Here is an 18,836-nt window from a genome sequence, read left to right as displayed (position 1 = left end):
TGGATGGTGTATCAATACACCCAGTCACTACAAAGATACAGGCATCCTTCCTAACTCAGTTGCCGGAGAGGAAGGAAACCGTTCAAGGATTTCACCATGAGGCCAATGGTGACTTTAAAACAGTTACAGAGTTTAATTGCTGTGATAGGAGAAAACTGAGGATGGATTAACAACATTGTAGTTACTCCACAATACTTACCTAATTGACAGAGTGAAAAGAAGGTAGCCTGTACAGAATACAAATATTCCAAAACCTGCATCCTGTTTGCAACAAGGCACTAAAGTAATACTGCAAGAAAATTGGCTAAGAAATTAACTTTTTGTCCTGAATACAAAGTGTTATGTTTGGGCAAATACAATACAACACATTATTGAATACCACGCTCCATATTTTCAAACATAGTGGTGGCTGCATCATGTTATGAGTATCCTTGTAATCGTTAAGGACTGTGAAGTTTTTCAGGATAAAAAAGAAACGGAATGGAGCTAAGCACAGGCAAAATCTACACTGGAGATGCTTACCAAGAAGACAGTGAATGTTCCTGAGTGGCCGAGTTACAGTTTTGACTTAAATCTGCTTGAAAATCTATGTCAAGACCTGAAAATGGTTGACTAGCAATGATCAACAACCAATTTGACAGAGCTTGAAGAATTTTGAAAAAATATTGGGCAAATGTTGCACAATCTAGGTGTGGAAAGCGCTTAGAGACTTACCCAGAACGACTCACAGCTGTAATCACTTCCAAAGGGGATTCTAACATGTATTGACTCAGGGGGTTGATTACTTATCTAATCAAGATATATTAGTGTTTTATTTTTACAATTTTTCTTCCACTTTGACATTACAGAGTATTTTGTGTAGATTGTTGAATTTTTAAAAAATTAAATAAAGGTTTATCGCACTTTGTAACACAACAAAATGTGGAAAAGGTTAAGGGGTATGAATACTTTCTGAAGGCACTGTATAACTCTGTGCCTTCCATCAATGTTTTTCAGGTGTGTGGAGGCTTTTGAGTGTCTGTTAGGGCCAGAGGCATAATGCCCATTGAAACTGAGGGGACCAGTGTCAATTTGTAGAATAAAATAGAATATATGGTTTCTTTAATTAATTCAAAGATATTGTATATGGCCATCAGTGCCACCTCAAAAGAATTAGGGCAGATGTAATTACCATTTTACCATGTACTTTCCAAGTAAATACCTGGTAATTTCTGTCAACAATAAAATAGTGTTACCCATTTTACTTTAAGAACACATTTGGTATTTTACCCTCCAAATTGAGAACTCAGAGTTGCAACGAGCCACCCACGTCATAATGATAAAACACACCCCAGCCACCACCTCACCTGCTTAATGAAACCCCTCTCTTAACACACACACCACCATAGGCTGAAGGAAAATTTACTGCAGTCAGCCAGGGACCTGCTGGAAAAAAAGCATAGATCATGGAATTTCCTATTTTTTTCACAGGTGTGAAACCAGCAAACATATATATTTAGATTTATTAGACTGATTTTTGGAAGAGAGTGGCCAAATCCCCCAGAAGCAGACGTTGAGACATACAGCAGCTTCCGTTGCCAAGATGGCGTGGTGTTTTCTCCGGGTAAATGGAGTCTTTTGTGAGCAATCAGCTCCGACACAGGAGATGAAACGGCGAGTGCCATTAGCTAATTAAAACTGAGGTTCTACACATGACCCGACTTTTCCCCTGAACACTGTCCTGAAACCGGAGCCGTCTGGGCGCAGGGCGCAGGCGGCGACTGACGTTGATATTAATGTGTTTGTACCAGTACGAGCCGCTGACACTCCGGCCTGTCTGGACTGCTTAGCCAGCGCAATCTTTCAGAGGCTGGGACTCTGGCCCGGTAGCAGCTACCTGCAATGAAGACATATGATTCCGAATTTTAACCCAGACGGCCAGGTCTGTAGGCATGAGCAAGCTCAGCGCTCACAGAGTCCCACACACTCTGTACTGGAGGAGAAGGGGAGGGAGAACTCTGTATGGCGCAGTTAAACATGAATACTCAGAAGCAAAAGGGGAGAGAGGAGGCTTTTTCTACATGTCAGGACTAAATGGATAATTGTATGGGGATCTTGAGTTCTGATAGCTGGCCTAGAATTTGAAAGCCCAGAGTAATTGAATTCAGAGCACAAAGCAATAGGAGCCCACAGTAACCGTCTGCGGTGTATCTGGAATGACAGTGTCAACCCATGATTACCACCGCTGTATGACTGTGGGTTCAGAGCGTCACTGGCTGCTGTCAATCATATTTACCCACCCTCCCAATTTCTTATCAATCAAGCCCATGGTCAACCATGTCCAATGGTTATTCCATTTATTCCATTGGTGCAATGAAGCCATAATGTCATGCCATCGTTATCTTCTGCCATCTGTCAGATCCTATGTGCCACTTGGATGTCTCGGGCGTCATGCTAATAGTAGAGAAACACTGACCATATGCGATACATATATTAGTATGATGAAACTGCTGGCAGAAATGGTCTGAGACTGATGTTTTGGCATGGCAATGAAAGGCCTGGAAATAGATGGATCTTGCTTGTTTTCCTTGTCGAATAGGCCAGGCCAAGTTCTTGTCAGGCCATAAAAGTTTTCCAGTCAATCTCTTTACAGTAATGCAATCCAGTCAGGTCTCTCTCCTCTCTCTCTTTCTCTCTCTCTCTCTCTTTCTCTCTCTTTCTCCCTGTAGTCATTTGGGTCTGGATCTAAATCGTTTTTTTTATATATACAGTGAGGGAAAAAAGTATTTGATCCCCTGCTGATTTTGTACGTTTGCCCACTGACAAAGAAATGATCAGTCGATAATTTTAATGGTAGGTTTATTTGAACAGTGAGAAACAGAATAACAACAAAAAAATCCAGAAAAATGAATGTCAAAAAGGTTATAAATTGATTTGCATTTTAATGAGGGAAATAAGTATTTGACCCCCTCTCAATCAGAAAGATTTCTGGCTCCCAGGTGTCTTTTATACAGGTAACGAGCTGAGATTAGGAGCACACTCTTAAAGGGAGTGCTCCTAATCTCAGCTTGTTGCCTGTATAAAAGACACCTGTCCAGAGAAGCAATAAATCAATCAGATTCCAAACTCTCCACCATGGCCAAGACCAAAGAGCTCTCCAAGGATGTCAGGGACAAGATTGTAGACCAACACAAGGCTGGAATGGGCTACAAGACCATCACCAAGCAGCTTGGTGAGAAGGTGACAACAGTTGGTGCGATTATTCGCAAATGGAAGAAACACAAAAGAACTGTCAATCTCCCTTGGCCTGGGGCTCCATGCAAGATCTCACCTCGTGGAGTTGCAATGATCATGAGAACGTTGAGGAATCAGCCCAGAACTACACGGGAGGATCTTGTCAATGATCTCAAGGCAGCTGGGACCATAGTCACCAAGAAAACAATTGGTAACACACTACGCCATGAAGGACTGAAATCTTGCAGCGCCCGCAAGGTCCACCTGCTCAAGAAAGCACATATACAGGGTCGTCTGAAGTTTGCCAATGAACATCTGAATGATTCAGAGGAGAACTGGGTGAAAGTGTTGTGGTCAGATGAGACCAAAATCGAGCTCTTTGGCATCAACTCAACTCGCCGTGTTTGGAGGAGGAGGAATGCTGCCTATGACCCCAAGAACACCATCCCCACCGTCAAACATGGAGGTGGAAACATTATGCTTTGGGGTGTTTTTCTGCTAAGGGGACAGGACAACTTCACCGCATCAAAGGTACGATGGACGGCGCCATGTACCGTCAAATCTTGGGTGAGAACCTCCTTCCCTCAGCCAGGGCATTGAAAATGGGTCGTGGATGGGTATTCCAGCATGACAATGACCCAAAACATACGGCCAAGGCAACAAAGGAGTGGCTCAAGAAGAAGCACATTAAGGTACTGGAGTGGCCTAGCCAGTCTCCATACCTTAATCCCATAGAAAATCTGTGGAGGGAGCTGAAGGTTCGAGTTGCCAAACGTCAGGCTCGAAACCTTAATGACTTGGAGAAGATCTGCAAAGAGGAGTGGGACAAAATCCCTCCTGAGATGTGTGCAAACCTGGTGGCCAACTACAAGAAACGTCTGACTTCTGTGATTGCCAACAAGGGTTTTGCCACAAAGTACTAAATCATGTTTTGCAGAGGGGTCAAATATTTATTTCCCTCATTAAAATGCAAATCAATTTATAACATTTTTTACATGTATTTTTCTGGATTTTTTTGTTGTTATTCTGTCTCTCACTGTTCAAATAAACCTACCATTAAAATTATAGACTGATCATGTCTTTGTCAGTGGGCAAACTTACAAAATCAGCAGGGGATCAAATACTTTTTTCCCTCACTGTATATTGCTGAACCATGATTACGACCACAAATAAAGAGCCTCAATAGTCATTTTTTATATTTCATTTCATTACAGCTGACACAGATGAAAGTGTTATGAAGCCACAGTGAAACAAAGTTAGAGATGCAGTGAACCAGCTCCCCTGTCTCAGAGTGCGTAACCAGGTATCAAAGCATGGACGAGCCACTATATGCGATACCCTAATTACATTTGTCTGGAATGCAACATTTTGAGTTTGTAATTTCCTTAACATTTAATCACGGTTTTGTATCAGAAACCTGATCGACCGGGCTGAAGTTGAGAGGCTTGACTCTAACATAGCGCAGTGGTTGTGTCATAATTGTGTTCCATCCAAGCCCTTAATCAGTTTAACCTCGCCAGTGGGCCAGATCAGTTTACTAATACATAGGAGAGACGAACGGAGCCGTGTTCAGGGTCTATTGTCCAGGCACGTTCCTGGGATCTCGGAGGGATGGATGGGAACCTGAACAGGACTGTTGTAGAACACTGGTCTAACATGTGTTCTGGGATCTCCCTCTGAGGTAATGGGCCTCATTAGACCAGATCCACTCTGATACGGCACCGTCCTAAATGGCACCCTAGTCCCAAATGGCAGTCTAATTTTGACTAGGTCCCATAGGGTTCCCATAGGGCTCTCGTCATAAGTAGTATACTATATAGGGAATAGGTTGCCGTTTGGGATGCAGCCACAGTTTCTAACGCTTCCAAACACAGCACTTTGGGTTCTCTAATGCTGTAGTGTCAAGGGCCATATGAAACATGGGGCCTTGCTTGTAAACCATTTAAATCCTCAGGACAGACAAGCTAATTATGGAAACATTTGGAGGCAGTTTACCAGGAAAATAAAAATATACCTCTGCTTTCTCGAGCGTAGTACTCCCTATGCAACACTAGCCTCGTTTTGTACTGACTGATGAGACACAATTTGTGACCGAGCAGCAGCCATTCCGCAAACATTCCCTGTGAACCGCAGTGTGTGAGTCGGGCCTGTTGGGAGTGTGTGGGACAGTGTGTGAACAGTATGTGGACAGAGGTAAATCTCTCAGTACCCCCAGATGGAGTGGGTGTTGTTGAGGTATTGATGTAGCTGGGGGTCTGGGTGTCAGTGGGACACGCATCACACAAACCTCTGAGCCCAGAGAAACATCATCTACCTCGCCTAGCCTGACCGCCGTCACATCTCCCAATAAACAGAGCAACAAGAGACACCTTTATATGCCCCCCTCCAGACCCAGACCATGTCTGCCTCATAGCCAGGGCCGCCAGACCACAGCCCCTGGACTACGCCTCTACTCAGACCAGACTCCAGAGTCAGACCAGGATCCAGTGTCGCTCCGGGCCAGCAACTAATGTAAAGTAGCTACAGTACAGACACTGGTACTGTCGAGAGAGAAGGATGGATGTTAGCATTTTTTAATGGATTGAAATAAAATGTGTTATGTGGTGGGGTTATGTTGACATATGCACTGTAGTGTTCAGTGGTTTTGAGGCCAGAAGGAAAATAGAAGAGAGTTAGTTGTATCATTGTATAAAACTTATGTCATCCCCAAAGACCTCAGCCCAGAATCAACTCAATACGCTGTGTGATGTATCTGAAAGTGATTTGGTACATTGTGAATGTGAATGTGATCCATATTTGGGAGCTTTTTTATAGCGTTCGTAGCATTGGCAGAACATTGCGCTCTGTAACGCTGACTCACAGCTGGAATCCAGCGGGGCAATTAGAGCTGGGAGCGTTCCCCAGGAAAGTGTTCAGTCCTCCAGGCCAATGAGGCTGTCCACACTCCCTACAGGCTCTGTCTGTTTACGCTGTCATGCCTTCACTCTGCCTGTTATAATGGAGATGCACCACAGAGCTGTATCAGAGCTCTCGCCAGAAAGAGAGAGAGAGGGAGAGAGACCAGAGAGACAGAGATAGAGAGAGAGAGAGAGAGAGAGAGAGAGAGAGAGAAGAGAGAGAGAGAGAGAGAGAGAGAGAGAGAGAGAGAGAGAGAGAGAGAGAGAGAGAGAGAGAGAGAGAGAGAGAGAGAGAGAGAGAGACCAAAGTAGGGTTGCAAAATTCTGGGAACTGGTTTTCCCGAAATCCTGGTTGGAGGATTCCGGAATCAGGAGGGAATAAGCAGGAAATCCCGAAACTCCAACCAGGATTTCTGGAAAACCAGGGAATTTATTGAAAGTTCTCGGAATTTTACAAACCTTTGACCAGAGAGAGAGAGAGAGAGAGAGAGAGACAGAGAGAGAGAGAGAGAGAGAGAGAGAGAGAGAGAGAGAGAGAGAGAGAGAGAGAGAGAGAGAGAGAGAGAGAGAGAGAGAGAGAGAGAGAGAGAGAGACCAAAGTAGGGTTGCAAAATTCTGGGAACTGGTTTTCCCGAAATCCTGGTTGGAGGATTCCGGAATCAGGAGGGAATAAGCAGGAATCCCGAAACTCCAACCAGGATTTCTGGAAAACCAGGGAATTTATTGAAAGTTCTCGGAATTTTACAAACCTTTGACCAGAGAGAGAGAGAGAGAGAGAGAGAGAGACAGAGAGAGAGAGAGAGAGAGAGAGAGAGAGAGAGAGAGAGAGAGAGAGAGAGAGAGAGAGAGAGAGAGAGAGAGAGAGAGAGAGAGAGAGAGACCAAAGTAGGGTTGCAAAATTCTGGGAACTGTTTTCCCGAAATCCTGGTTGGAGGATTCCGGAATCAGGAGGGAATAAGCAGGAAATCCCGAAACTCCAACCAGGATTTCTGGAAAACCAGGGAATTTATTGAAAGTTCTCGGAATTTTACAAACCTTTGACCAGAGAGAGAGAGAGAGAGAGAGACAGAGAGAGAGAGAGAGAGAGAGAGACAGAGAGAGAGAGAGAGAAATGACATCACAGTAACCTCCCTGGAGATGGGGTACACTTTGTCATAGTGGAGAATTTTGTCATGACACCGGCGCCTAGAATGTTTCACCTGCTGTGTTGTGGCGTTGTTAAGACCCCATTGTTTGGTGCTACTGGCTTTGTTTAGTCAGAACCAGAGAGTTCTATAGGTAGACATCTGATTTACATTCCTCCAATAGAGTTTTACACCCCTCCAGTGACGCTAAACAGTCTTCAGAAAAGGATCCTGTACAACTTCAAACATGTGTTTCACATTTGATCAGTTCAGCCTCGGAATTAGTTTAACATAGATGTAAAAGGTTTATGCTGGATTTATAACCACTGGTTTTGTTTCTGTACAGAATTAAGGATAAGTCTGGGAACTTTTTATTGTTTCTCCTGTCTTATGCTAGCTTTGGTTTCTGTAATAACAACAATTAAGTTCGATTCCTTTCAGATTGCATTCTGTCCTTTTCACAGAGCAAAATGAAACCAAAATCAGTGTTGCTGATGTGCCAAGTTTCATATTTTAAAGGGATAAAGCCAAGATTTACATTAGGTCATGCACAATTTGGTCCACCGATGGTACTGTTAATGGATATTGCATGTGAAAAAACATTGTGTGGCCACGGTGTGCGGCCAGCAAGTGCCAGGCCCAGACTCATATTACGGCTAACATAAACAAGTGTCTGATGAGAAATGTCATGGAAAATATTCCATAAATATAAAAACGTTTACTGTGGAATACCAATCGGAACACTGGAACCTCACAATTCCTGCAGTTGGCAGGTTGCGTTTGTCCAAAGTAATTGCTCAGGAACACAAACTGTTTTTGCACTTAAATGAATGTGTTTGCAGCCAGGCATCAGTAATGCAGATTGCTGGTGAATAGGGATTGACCACTTACTGAAATTATGATATGAATTGATTTATTCAGAAGTGAATGCTTGGATATCTGCTGAAGTGTGAATGCGGGGTGATATACTTGAGCCTTGATAAGGACTGACACATTGAACGCCGGTTGCACGTTAATATATCACAGCCAGCCGTGAAACTGGACTCCCAATGCCCAGAGAGAGAAGACAAGAGACTTTGGCACACTAAGAACTGAACAAACCGAGAGGGCACCGTTAGCAGTTCAGTTTCACCACGTCTTGGGCAGCCGCCGCTCCATTCTCCATTACCCAGAAGACTCTAGTGGTCTGGACATTCTCCAGCAGAGTGAATGATGGCCGCCCGCTGTTCGCTGTTCGATCTCTTTCCGAGGGACTGTTAGTTGCGCAAAATGCCTTTTCTCTTTCTTTGCCTCTTCGCCTTGCTGGGGTAGTGGTGGGCTAGTGCTGGGCTAGTGGTGGGCTAGTGGTGGGCTAGTGGTGGGCTAGTGCTGGGATAGTGCTGGGATAGTGCTGGGATAGTGGTGGGTGGTGATCACAATGCCATCTTGATCTATTGTTCAATTTCGCAGCGAATGTTTTCTCTCTGAATATTATGGTGCCTGTGGCGTCAAGGCGTTTGGCTTGGCAGCACGCAGCGCCTCTGAAATGTTTATTTTGTTGTGTGGACAAGGAGCAGTTTGCCAAAAAGGGAGAAGGGTACAGAGAGAGAGAGGGATTGAGAGAGGGAGAAGGAGAGAGGGCTACAGTGTACATTAGTGAGTGCATACGTTTTCATACTTTTTCGGAGTTAGGGATAGATGGATGACGCAGGAGAGACTACCGTCAGAGGTACATGGGAGGAAGGAGAGAGGGATTCAAGAGATGAAGAAAGGGTTGATTGAATTAAGAGAGGTCCAGCATGAGTCAAGCTGCTTTAACATAAAACAATATGGTAGAAAAAGAATCAAAGCAATCAACTAATAAATGAAACAATAAATGGTGGATTGCCTGTAATAATTGCACATCCTTTACTGGTCATAACAGCCATCTAATAGGCGTCTGAATCCATCCACTTGTATAACAGTCCCCATTGTGGAACCGACTAAAGCCTGGAGGAAGAGGAGCTTTGCCCAGAAAGGGGTGTGGAGAGGAGAGAAGAGGTGCAAGGGGAATGGAAGCAGGTGTGAGTGAGAGGTCCTGGACAGATTGAGCCCAGGTTGGCAGAGAGAGGAGAGAGGATGCTGCTCTCAGACCTGTCACAGATGATACTGTATTGACTGGGAGTAACATCAGTCCAGCAGCCGGCTCAAAGCACATATCGTGTTAAGGATTTTCACTAACGTCCCCTCACTCTGGGGGTTCGAGTTACGGCGAAAAGGTTTATAATTAATGCCTTGATGGTCTACTAATGGTCATGGCACCAGGGCTGTGTAATACACTCTAATTAGCTATTAGAAATGGTTAGGGCAGCTAGGGTAAACACAGGGCCAGTTATCAGAGAGGGAGCGATACAGCTCAATGAAACACAGTCATGGCGCAACAACTCTGAATAATGAGGTTTCAATCACCTCTCAATGAAAGATTATTCACGGGAGTAAAGATCCTGAATGATTTTCGTCCACCAAAACCAAAGTCTTTCTTTTACCTATCTTCATTGCTGTAACCAGAGCCTTACATTGAGAAAAATATAAGAGCTCCTAAATATAAGACTCTGGCTGTAACCAATACACAAGCCCTCCAACTGAACTTCTCTCAATCTCAAATGGAATGACATTTCAGAAAACCCTTCAGATGTTTTTTGTTTGTTGGCGCAACCATGAGATAAAAGTCAAGTTCTGCCCTGTAACATCGAAGTCTGCCAAAAAACCCTACTACTGTTAAGGCTTTGGGACTGGTGCAGTCTAAACATTGTCCAATCTCATTTAAACGCATTAATATGGATGCGGTTGGTCACTGAAACGTGACCCCATTTGTGTTGGAAGTTGAGTGCATTTCAATGGGAACTCCTGCACAGTTAGTCTGTTTTCATACAGGGGGGTACGAATGAACACGGGCCAGTTTCAAGGTAACACACAGACAAGGTGTGCCACTGAACCAATGGCACATTGAGCGCATTTTCGCTTTTATGTGGAAACAGGATGTTCGGCTTGGGAATGAATAGTTGCGGTTGAACGCTAACAATGAAGGTCATCAGATCAGCAAATAAAGATATATCCTTTTCCCGTTTTATTTTATCAAAGAGAGAAGGGCTGTACTATATTATGGTACGCGTGTGACCCCACTTTCCTCTCCCTCTCAAACTGGGCCATAAACCCAGCGATGCCCCGATCACGATGAAATCACATCTTAGCTCTCTAATGTAATACAGGGCCTGGAAGCTGGTACATATGTGAACGCAGGCCCCTGAGTCTCAACAGGTTAAGTGCTTCCATGACGACTTGACTCACCATGAATTCTGGAGCCAGACTTACCCAAAGTAGTTCTATAAGTCGTTCTATACCAGTCTCCCATAGCAACAAGGGTTCAAATCCATCATATAGTTCCCCCTCAATCTCCATCAAAAGTGCTAGCATTCATTCCAAATGGTACCCTATTCCCTTTATAGTGCACTACTTTTGACCAAGGTCCATAGGGCTCTGGTCAAAAGTAGTGCACTATATCTGGAATAGGGTGCCATTTGGGACGCAACCCCTTGTTGTGGCAGAGAGCAGCTGGTGGGCCATTATGCTGGATGCCTAATTTAGTGATCATAGGAATGCTTCCTGTTGTAGACGATACCATTCACAAACTTTTTCATCTGCCCTAAACTATGCGGGCCGGTGTGAGTACAAAATGGCTGATCGGAGCAATTTCTTTAGTCATTTACATGACTACTTCCTTCCACCAATTTATCGGCTGAGCGAGCTGTCGCTTCGGCAGCGCTCGCTCACTCGGTTCCATCTGGACAACAGTCCTGCCTTAGTCACTCTGTGTGTGTATGTACTGATATCTCACCATTCATAAATCAAGTGCTGTGAGAGTTTGGGCTGAGGATAAGGGGGAATGACGCAGAAGAAAAACAAAGTAAAGTGTGTGTGAATTCATCTCAATCCAACATTGACAAATGGAAAGGAGAAATAAAATCATCCCCTGTCTTTGATTCAAATTAGGTCCCCTATTCGCAACAGATGATCCTGGCTGCTAAAAGGGGTCCCACTTGGCTGTGGAAATGATATGTGTAAACTATGTAATGCAAATGTTTTAGCGAAGCTGGCTTTAATTTGGTACCTTGACGAAGCACATGAGAAACCTGCCTCTCCTTAGCTGTCTCGTTGAATCATATGGATATAATTTCATCCATTTACGTTTTTCTGCTCTTTGCTGTGGTTGCCACGGGGCATTTGGAAGCAGGCAGATTAAACGCACATGTTTCCTCGAGCCGCAGCCTGAGCGCTCCGCTCCAGCATTCCTCAGCTGAACAGATCCTGAAGTGTTGGTGGTTTTCCTCGTCGGTCAGCGTATAAAAAGGTACCTTGTGATAAACGAATACACTTCCAGTACCTTTAAAAAAAAAAATCTGATTAGAATAATACTGAAAAGCAACCAGTATAACTTCTTATCTAGGGTTTTATTCTGTGGCGGTGTGTTGGATTCCCAGATTTGGCCACAAGAGAACACTTCACCTTGCTAGAAGCTTAGGCAATTACGGAGCCTCGATGCATTAGCAAAAATTAATCAAAGCGGAAAACTGGTGGGCCTCGTTAAGCCCCAGAATACCTATTGCTTTTACTGAAGGGCCTCTCAATATGAGTAATAGGGATTTCATGCTAGTTAGCAGCCAAACATTTTAATCCCATTTCTCTCATCATTAGTCAGAAGCCTCCAGTCAAACGGGTGGTGGTGGTGAGAGCAGGCCAGAAACATGACAAGGTCCTGGGGTTTCACAGATATCAAAGGATTCCCTCCTGTCATCAGCAACACTGGAGACTATAGCTGTCGAGAGAAAGAACTTAAAAAAGTTATTCCGCACAAAAAACACATTGAGGAGGTGAGGCCTTCGCTTACATGACCTCAGACCGATACAGTCAGATACAGTACATTTCTAAAGAACTGAACCTCTTGAGAAAACTCTTGTTTTGTTTAATCTCTCTCTCTCTCTCTCTCTCTCTCTCTCTCTCTCTCCCCTCTCTCTCTCTCTCTCTCTCTCTCTCTCTCTCTCTCTCTCTCTCTCTCTCTCGCTCTCTCTCTCTCTCCCTCTCTCTCTCTCTCTCTCTCTTTCTCAAGACTTTCCATCAGAATTATGTCTGAGATGTCAGCAGCAGCTTTTTCCCCCCAACGCCACGCAATAAACGGGCGGTTTGTTTCGATCATCTCAGGCATCTCAGTCAGGCTCTTTCTAATGAGCTCCTTTTTGGAGGTTAGCGATACACTGCGGCCATTTAGGCGGCCAACTGTTTGGGCTTCTCTTTGCCAGTCAGAAGTCATTTCCCATGAAGGCCTCAAGCTCGCTGCACCTTCACAGCCCAGCTCTCTGGGCCCATAAGCTGTCTGTTGTGATCGGTTGCCGGCCCCTCAGCCATGTCAGAACCCACCGTCACCCCAATGTTTACCGAGCTGCCCGAGCCGCCCTCTCAGAGTGAGACAGTGTCAAACGCGGCTCAGGCCCTGCTCGTCCGCTCCCTTCGTGTGGTTATCGTGCCCGTTTACCTTAGAACCAATCATTCAGAGGGGAAAGCCAAACATGTTTAAAGCAATTCATGTGATTAGCGTCTAAACTGTTTTCACAAATAATATCAAAGGTGTGTTTAGGAGAAGCTGAAGCTGTCCTGTGTGGGTTCGACACCTTGGCTGGCTCCAGGCCTTCCCACCCATACCCTCTACCTTGTCATCCTGTTTTACTTCTATGCTCATCCATTTTTCAGAAAAATAAACAACCAAATTGTTAGCTCTCACACAGCAGAAAAGTTATACGCATGCTGTAGAATTTCAACCTATGCCCCAGTCCTGCTTTAGACTTTGCCGACACCTTCCTAGTAACCCACTACACTAAAAGGTGCCATTTTGACTGTCAGGTTAGCAACACCTGACCATGCATAGTAAATGCTCTATGAGCCAGTCAGTAAACCAATGTCCTGTGAATAATGTGCCCATGCCCAGCGGTGGTAGTAGGCTCACAACAGGCAGGGAAACTTCTCGCTCACTGGCAGCATCCCAAATGGCGCCCTATTCTCTATAGTGCACTACTTTTGACCAGGGCCAATAGGGCTCTATGTAGGGAAAGGGTGCCATTTGGGACACAGACACTGTCTCACTGCCAGCCGACCTCGAGCACTAATATCCGGCTCTACGCGATTAGCACGCTTTTCTCCACGGACCTATAACTCTCATTTAGCCTCAAATTTGTATTACGTTAAAGAAAGAATGAAAGACGGATTATTTCCCTTATACATAAATACACATATTGGCCCGTCAATAAGGTTTATATTTGTTTTCCAAACTCAAATGTTCGGCCCCGTATTTCAAGAGTAGTATGTGTCTGTCAGGACTGGCATGCTAGTATAGTGGCCTTCTCCTCTATACATTTGATTACCCTGCCTCTAGAATAATATGGCTCCAGTGTGTATTGTGTGGTCTGACACTTTTAGATGTTTTCCAAGCCCTCCGATCGAGGAGGCCTGAGTAGGCACATTTCTCTGCCCTGTGTTGATGCAGCATGGTGGGGCGATCTCATGACATCGGTGTGCTGAAATCTATTGTACACTACATGCCGGATCATGTGACATTGGTCTTCTGTGTGATATTTCTCCTTGCCCTTTCTACAATCCAAACGACTGCCACTATGGCTGTGTGTGTGTGTGTGTGTGTGTGTGTGTGTTAACAGCTTTAAGGTGTCCACTTATTACAACATAAACATGAGTCTTTATGGGGTTGCTAAGTACGGAGCTGTTGTGCTGAATAGTAAGCTATGTGAGGGTGATGAGACAAAGGAATCTTCTGGTCAATTTTTTTTATGTTTGAATAGAACATTTAGACAGGCATGGACACACACACACACACACACACACACACACACACACAACCTAGGTCATCTGACCCAGCTCTACCATGACAGGCTTAGGTTTCGTCCATATTAAATGGAGGGGGCTGTGAATAGAGGGCCCTTCCTGCCTGTGCTGTGAGTGAATGAAGGAGGTAATGTATGAGCATTGAGCTCAGATCAGAACTGAAGGGCCATTAAAAGAATGGTGTGTCTCTCTCCTTGGGCGTAACCCGACACTCCCCAACCCAGCTCGCACACACACACACACACACACACACATTCATGCACACACACACACACACAACACACACACGCAGAGGCTTCACTAAAGGTCAGGGGACAATAGAGAGCAGCTCCTTCATGTCAGGTTTCACTGCTGCCCAGGCCGCAGAGTGAGACGACCCGCTAGTCCTCTCCCTACATGTGTGTGTGTGCGTGTGTGTGTGCGTTCGCTCGCACGCATGTGTATGTGTCCACGCCCCTGATCGATGCATAATGGCCAGGGAGGCGGAGCCGGCAGAGCCCTCAGATAGGGTAACAGGAAAGTAATTGTACCGGAAAGGGCCTTGATGCGATGCTCCTCAGTAGCCCCAAAGGCTCTCATTGTTGTGGACCATCATGGCAGCCATGACTGGTATTGATGTCAGGCTAATCATAGCCGCGAGTCTCCGTGAATAGTTAAGGCAGATTAATGGAGCGGGATATAGGTTACATTGAGGTGTACTGTACTCTACATTTACAGTGATGCGCCATACACTTAATGGCTGTATACAGTAACATGCATAGAGGAGGAGGAGGATGGCCACTGTCTCGGCCAATCAGCTGTGTTTGTGTTGATGAACGGGGGAGGATATGCGAGCAGACTCATGAATAATGGGTGTGCTAGCAAATCTGTGGTGTTCATTGGCTGAGTGGATAGGATAAAATGGGCTGAGTGGCCAGTCAAGATCAGATGTAATGGGCTTGTTTACACTCAATGCCACTTATCTAGTTCATCTACCCTCATATACTACGTCCTTTCTCCTGCAACCCAGTACCTGTCTCTAGGTAGTATGCACCCCACTACCTGTCTCTAGGTAGTATGGGCTTACTATAGTGTCCCTGCACTGTAGCCTCACCAGTAGCTACATAGCAAGTTGTAGTAACACTAGTAGGTACAGTGCCTTCGGAAATTATTCATACCCCTTGACTTTTTCCACATTTTGTTACGTTACAGCCTTATTCTAAAATTGATGAAATAAAAAAAATCCTCAGCATTCTACACACAATACCCCATAATGACAAAACGAAAACAGGTTTTTAGAGATTTTAGCAAATTTATTAAAAATAAATAACAGAAATACCTTATTTACATAAGTATTCAGACCCTTTGCTATGAGACTCGAAATTGAGCTAAGGTGCATCCTGTTTCCATTGATCATCCTTGAGATGTTTCTACAACTTGACTGGAGTCCACCTGTGGTAAATTCAATTGATTGGACATGATTTGGAAAGCCACACACCTGTCTATATAAGGTCCCACAGTTGACAGTGCTTGTCAGACCAAGCCATGAGGTCGAAGGAATTGTCCGTAGAGCTCTGAGACAAGATTGTGTCGAGGCACAGATCTGGGGAAGGTTACCCAAAACATTCTTTAGCATCGAAGGTACCCAAGCTGTGGCCTCCACCATTCTTAAATGGAAGTTTGGAACCACCAAGACTCTTCTTAGAGCTGGCTTCCCGGCCAAACTGAGCAATTTGGGGAGAAGGGCCTTGGTCAGGGAGGTGACCAAGAACCCGATGGTCACTCTGACAGAGCTCTAGAGTTCCTCTGTGGAGATGGGAGAACCTTCCAGAAGGACAACCATCTCCGCAGCACTCCACCAATCAGGCCTTTATGGTAGAGTGGCCAGACAGAAGCCACTCCTCAGTAAAAGGCACATGACAGCTCGCTTGGAGTTAGCCAAAAAGCACCTAAAGACTCTCAGACCATGAGAAACCAGATTCCGATGAAACCAAGCATCAACTGTTAGGCCTGAATGCCAAGCGTAACGTCTGGAGAAAATCTTGCACGATTCCTAACGGTGAAGCATGGTGGTGGCAGCATCATGCTGTGGAGATGTTTTTCAGTGGCAGGGACTGGGAGACTAGACCATAAGCACACAGCCAAGACAATGCAGGAGTGGCTTCGGGACAAGTCTCTGAATGTCCTTGAGTGGCCCAGCCAGAGCCCAGACTTGAACCCGATTGAACATCTCTGGAGAGACCTGAAAATAGCTGTGCAGCTACGATCCCCATCCAACCTGACAGAGCTTGACAGGATCTGCAGAGAAGAATGGGAGAAACTCCCCAAATACAGGTGTGCCAAGCTTGTAGCGTTATACCCAAGAAGACTCAAGGCTGTAATCGCTGCCAAATGTGCTTCAACAAAGTACTGAGTAAAGGGTCTGAATACTTATGTAAATGTGATATTTCAGAGGAAAGCCCAAAAAATTGTCAAAGACTCCAGTCACCCAAGTCATAGACTGTTCTCTCTGCTACAGCACGGCAAGCGGTACCGAAGCGCCAAGTCTAGGACCGAAAGGCTCCTTAACAGCTTCTACCCCCAAGCCATAAGACTGCTGAACAATTAATCAAATGGCCACCCGGACTATTTACATTGACACCCCCCCATTTGTTTATACACTGCTGCTACCCGCTGTCTATTATCTATGTGTAGTCACTTTAGCCCTACCTACATGTACAAATTACCTCGACTAACCTGTACTCCCACACATTGACTCAGTACCGGTACCCCCTGTATATAGCCTCGTTATTGTTATTTTATTGTGTTACTTTTTGTTATTTTTTACTTTTGTTTATTTGGTAAATAGTTTCTTAACTCTTCCTTGAACTGCATTGTTGGTTAAGGGCTTGTAAGAAAGCATTTCACGATAAGGTCTACACCTGTTGTATTCGGCGCATGTGACAAATAAAGTTTGATTTTATTTATTTATTAAAGTTTATTTTTCTTTCTTTTTTTTTGCAAACATTTTTGTAAACCTGTTTTTGCTTTGTCATTATGGGGTATTGTATGTAGATTGGTGAGGGAGAAAAGCAATTTAATCAATTTTAGAATAAGGCTGTAACCTAACAAAATGTGGAAAAAGTCAAGGGGTCTGAATACTTTCCGAAGGCACTGTATGTATATACAGATGTAGGATCTTAATTTGGTCACCCTGTTGCAGAAGAACTTTCCTGCAATGCAGGAAATTTAAAACTTGTAGTGTATTTCAGGTTTAAAAAGGATTCAGAAGTTTGTAATTTCCACTTTGAAATTTCAGACTTGATTTTCCCTTAAGAAAAATTTACCAAACGCTATTAATTATAATCCACATAATAATTCACATTTTGTCTTGCTGCAGGATTATTTTCCTGCTGTAGCAAACTCACTCAAATTAAGATCCTAGATCTGTAAAATACAGATGTGAGGTGTTCCTGGCTCATATGACAATGTCTGAGTTCCAAATGGCACCCTATTCCCTGCATAGTGTACTCCTTTATGGGCCCTGGTCAAAAGTAGTGCACTAAACAGGGAAAAAGGTGCCATTTGGGATTAAATCAATGTCATACGGTTACTAATGGCTTTTTACAGTGGTCTGTGGAAACACAAGTGCTCAGCCCATGTGAAAATGGAAGATGTTGACCATGGCTGGTACAGTAGCTGTTAGTTTCCATGGCCTGGTGTCATTGTAAGGAAGGGACTGATAGAGGGAGTGGGGGAAAGAGTGGGAGCACGCGCTGCTCTGAGTCACAGAGGTACATGGATACAGTGGCTTCATTGTACCACTGTTTACTGTACAGCCTTCCTCTCCTATTGATCTATCTCTCCCCCGCTCTCTCTCTCTCTCTCTCTCTCTCTCTCTCTCTCTCTCTCTCTCTCTCTCTCTCTCTCTCTCTCTCTCTTCCTCTCTCTCTCTCTCTCTCTCTCTCTTCCTCTCTCTGTGTGTGTGTGTGTGTCTGTTTTTGTGCGTGTGTGTGTTTGTGTGTTTCTATTCTCTTACCTATCCTCTCCTGCAGTTTGAGGGCTGCAGCAAGGCCTTTTCCCGCCTGGAGAACCTAAAGATCCACCTACGGAGCCACACAGGGGAGAAGCCCTACTTGTGCCAGCACCCCGGCTGCCAGAAAGCTTTCAGCAACTCCAGCGACCGGGCCAAGCACCAGCGCACTCACCTGGACACGGTCAGAACACATGGAGACAGCCTCCACTCTGGTTCTACTACCCACAATTCCTACCTCCTGCTTCCTTTCTGCTGTAGATCATGGATCAGGGCTGTTATAAGGGGTTTGAGTCAAGGTTCATTTTAGACACTGACACTCGTTGTGGGTGTGAGGGCCCTAAAAGTAGTGGGAGGGGCCATTGTTGACATTTGAACTCTGATAGAGGTGACCTGATTTGTTATAGGAGTGCATGGGCATCCCCAAACTTCTGACCCTGTATTTGTATGGGGGATTTGTATGTAAAGTAGCGTCAACAAGTTTTTTGTTTAGATTTCCCTTCCTTTCCAAGGCTGCCATTCACTAAATTTAAAGGAGAATGGAACTGTACACATGAAAGAGTCAATGCCCATTTCCATCCCTTGACAGTGTCACAGTTCAATTAGCAAAACATCAGTCGGTGAGTAACACGCCGTTCTCACTCGCCCCACACTCCCTCCATCAGCCAGAGGCCGTGCCGGTGCCGACACGCTACAGATCATTAAAAT

General features: G+C 44.7%; 1 protein-coding gene across 1 annotated transcript in view; it reads left to right on the top strand.

Moving 5' to 3' along the window:
- The window catches only part of LOC311130991 (zinc finger protein GLIS1-like), a gene marked incomplete at its 5' end in the record, with an annotated part of 61,186 nt that overhangs the window by 23,041 nt on the left and 19,309 nt on the right, over positions 1-18,836 (top strand). Inside the window, one exon of the mRNA XM_084163827.1 lies at positions 18,151-18,312. Coding sequence (XP_084019953.1) covers positions 18,151-18,312 — 162 coding nt within the window. The remainder of the gene's footprint in view (positions 1-18,150; positions 18,313-18,836) is intronic.

This window comes from Coregonus lavaretus, assembly GCF_964263955.1.
Source record: "Coregonus lavaretus genome assembly, chromosome: 6".
Lineage (NCBI taxonomy): Eukaryota > Metazoa > Chordata > Actinopteri > Salmoniformes > Salmonidae > Coregonus > Coregonus lavaretus.
The sequence above is the reverse complement of the archived record's forward strand: the minus strand, read 5'-3'. Positions and strand labels throughout refer to the sequence as shown.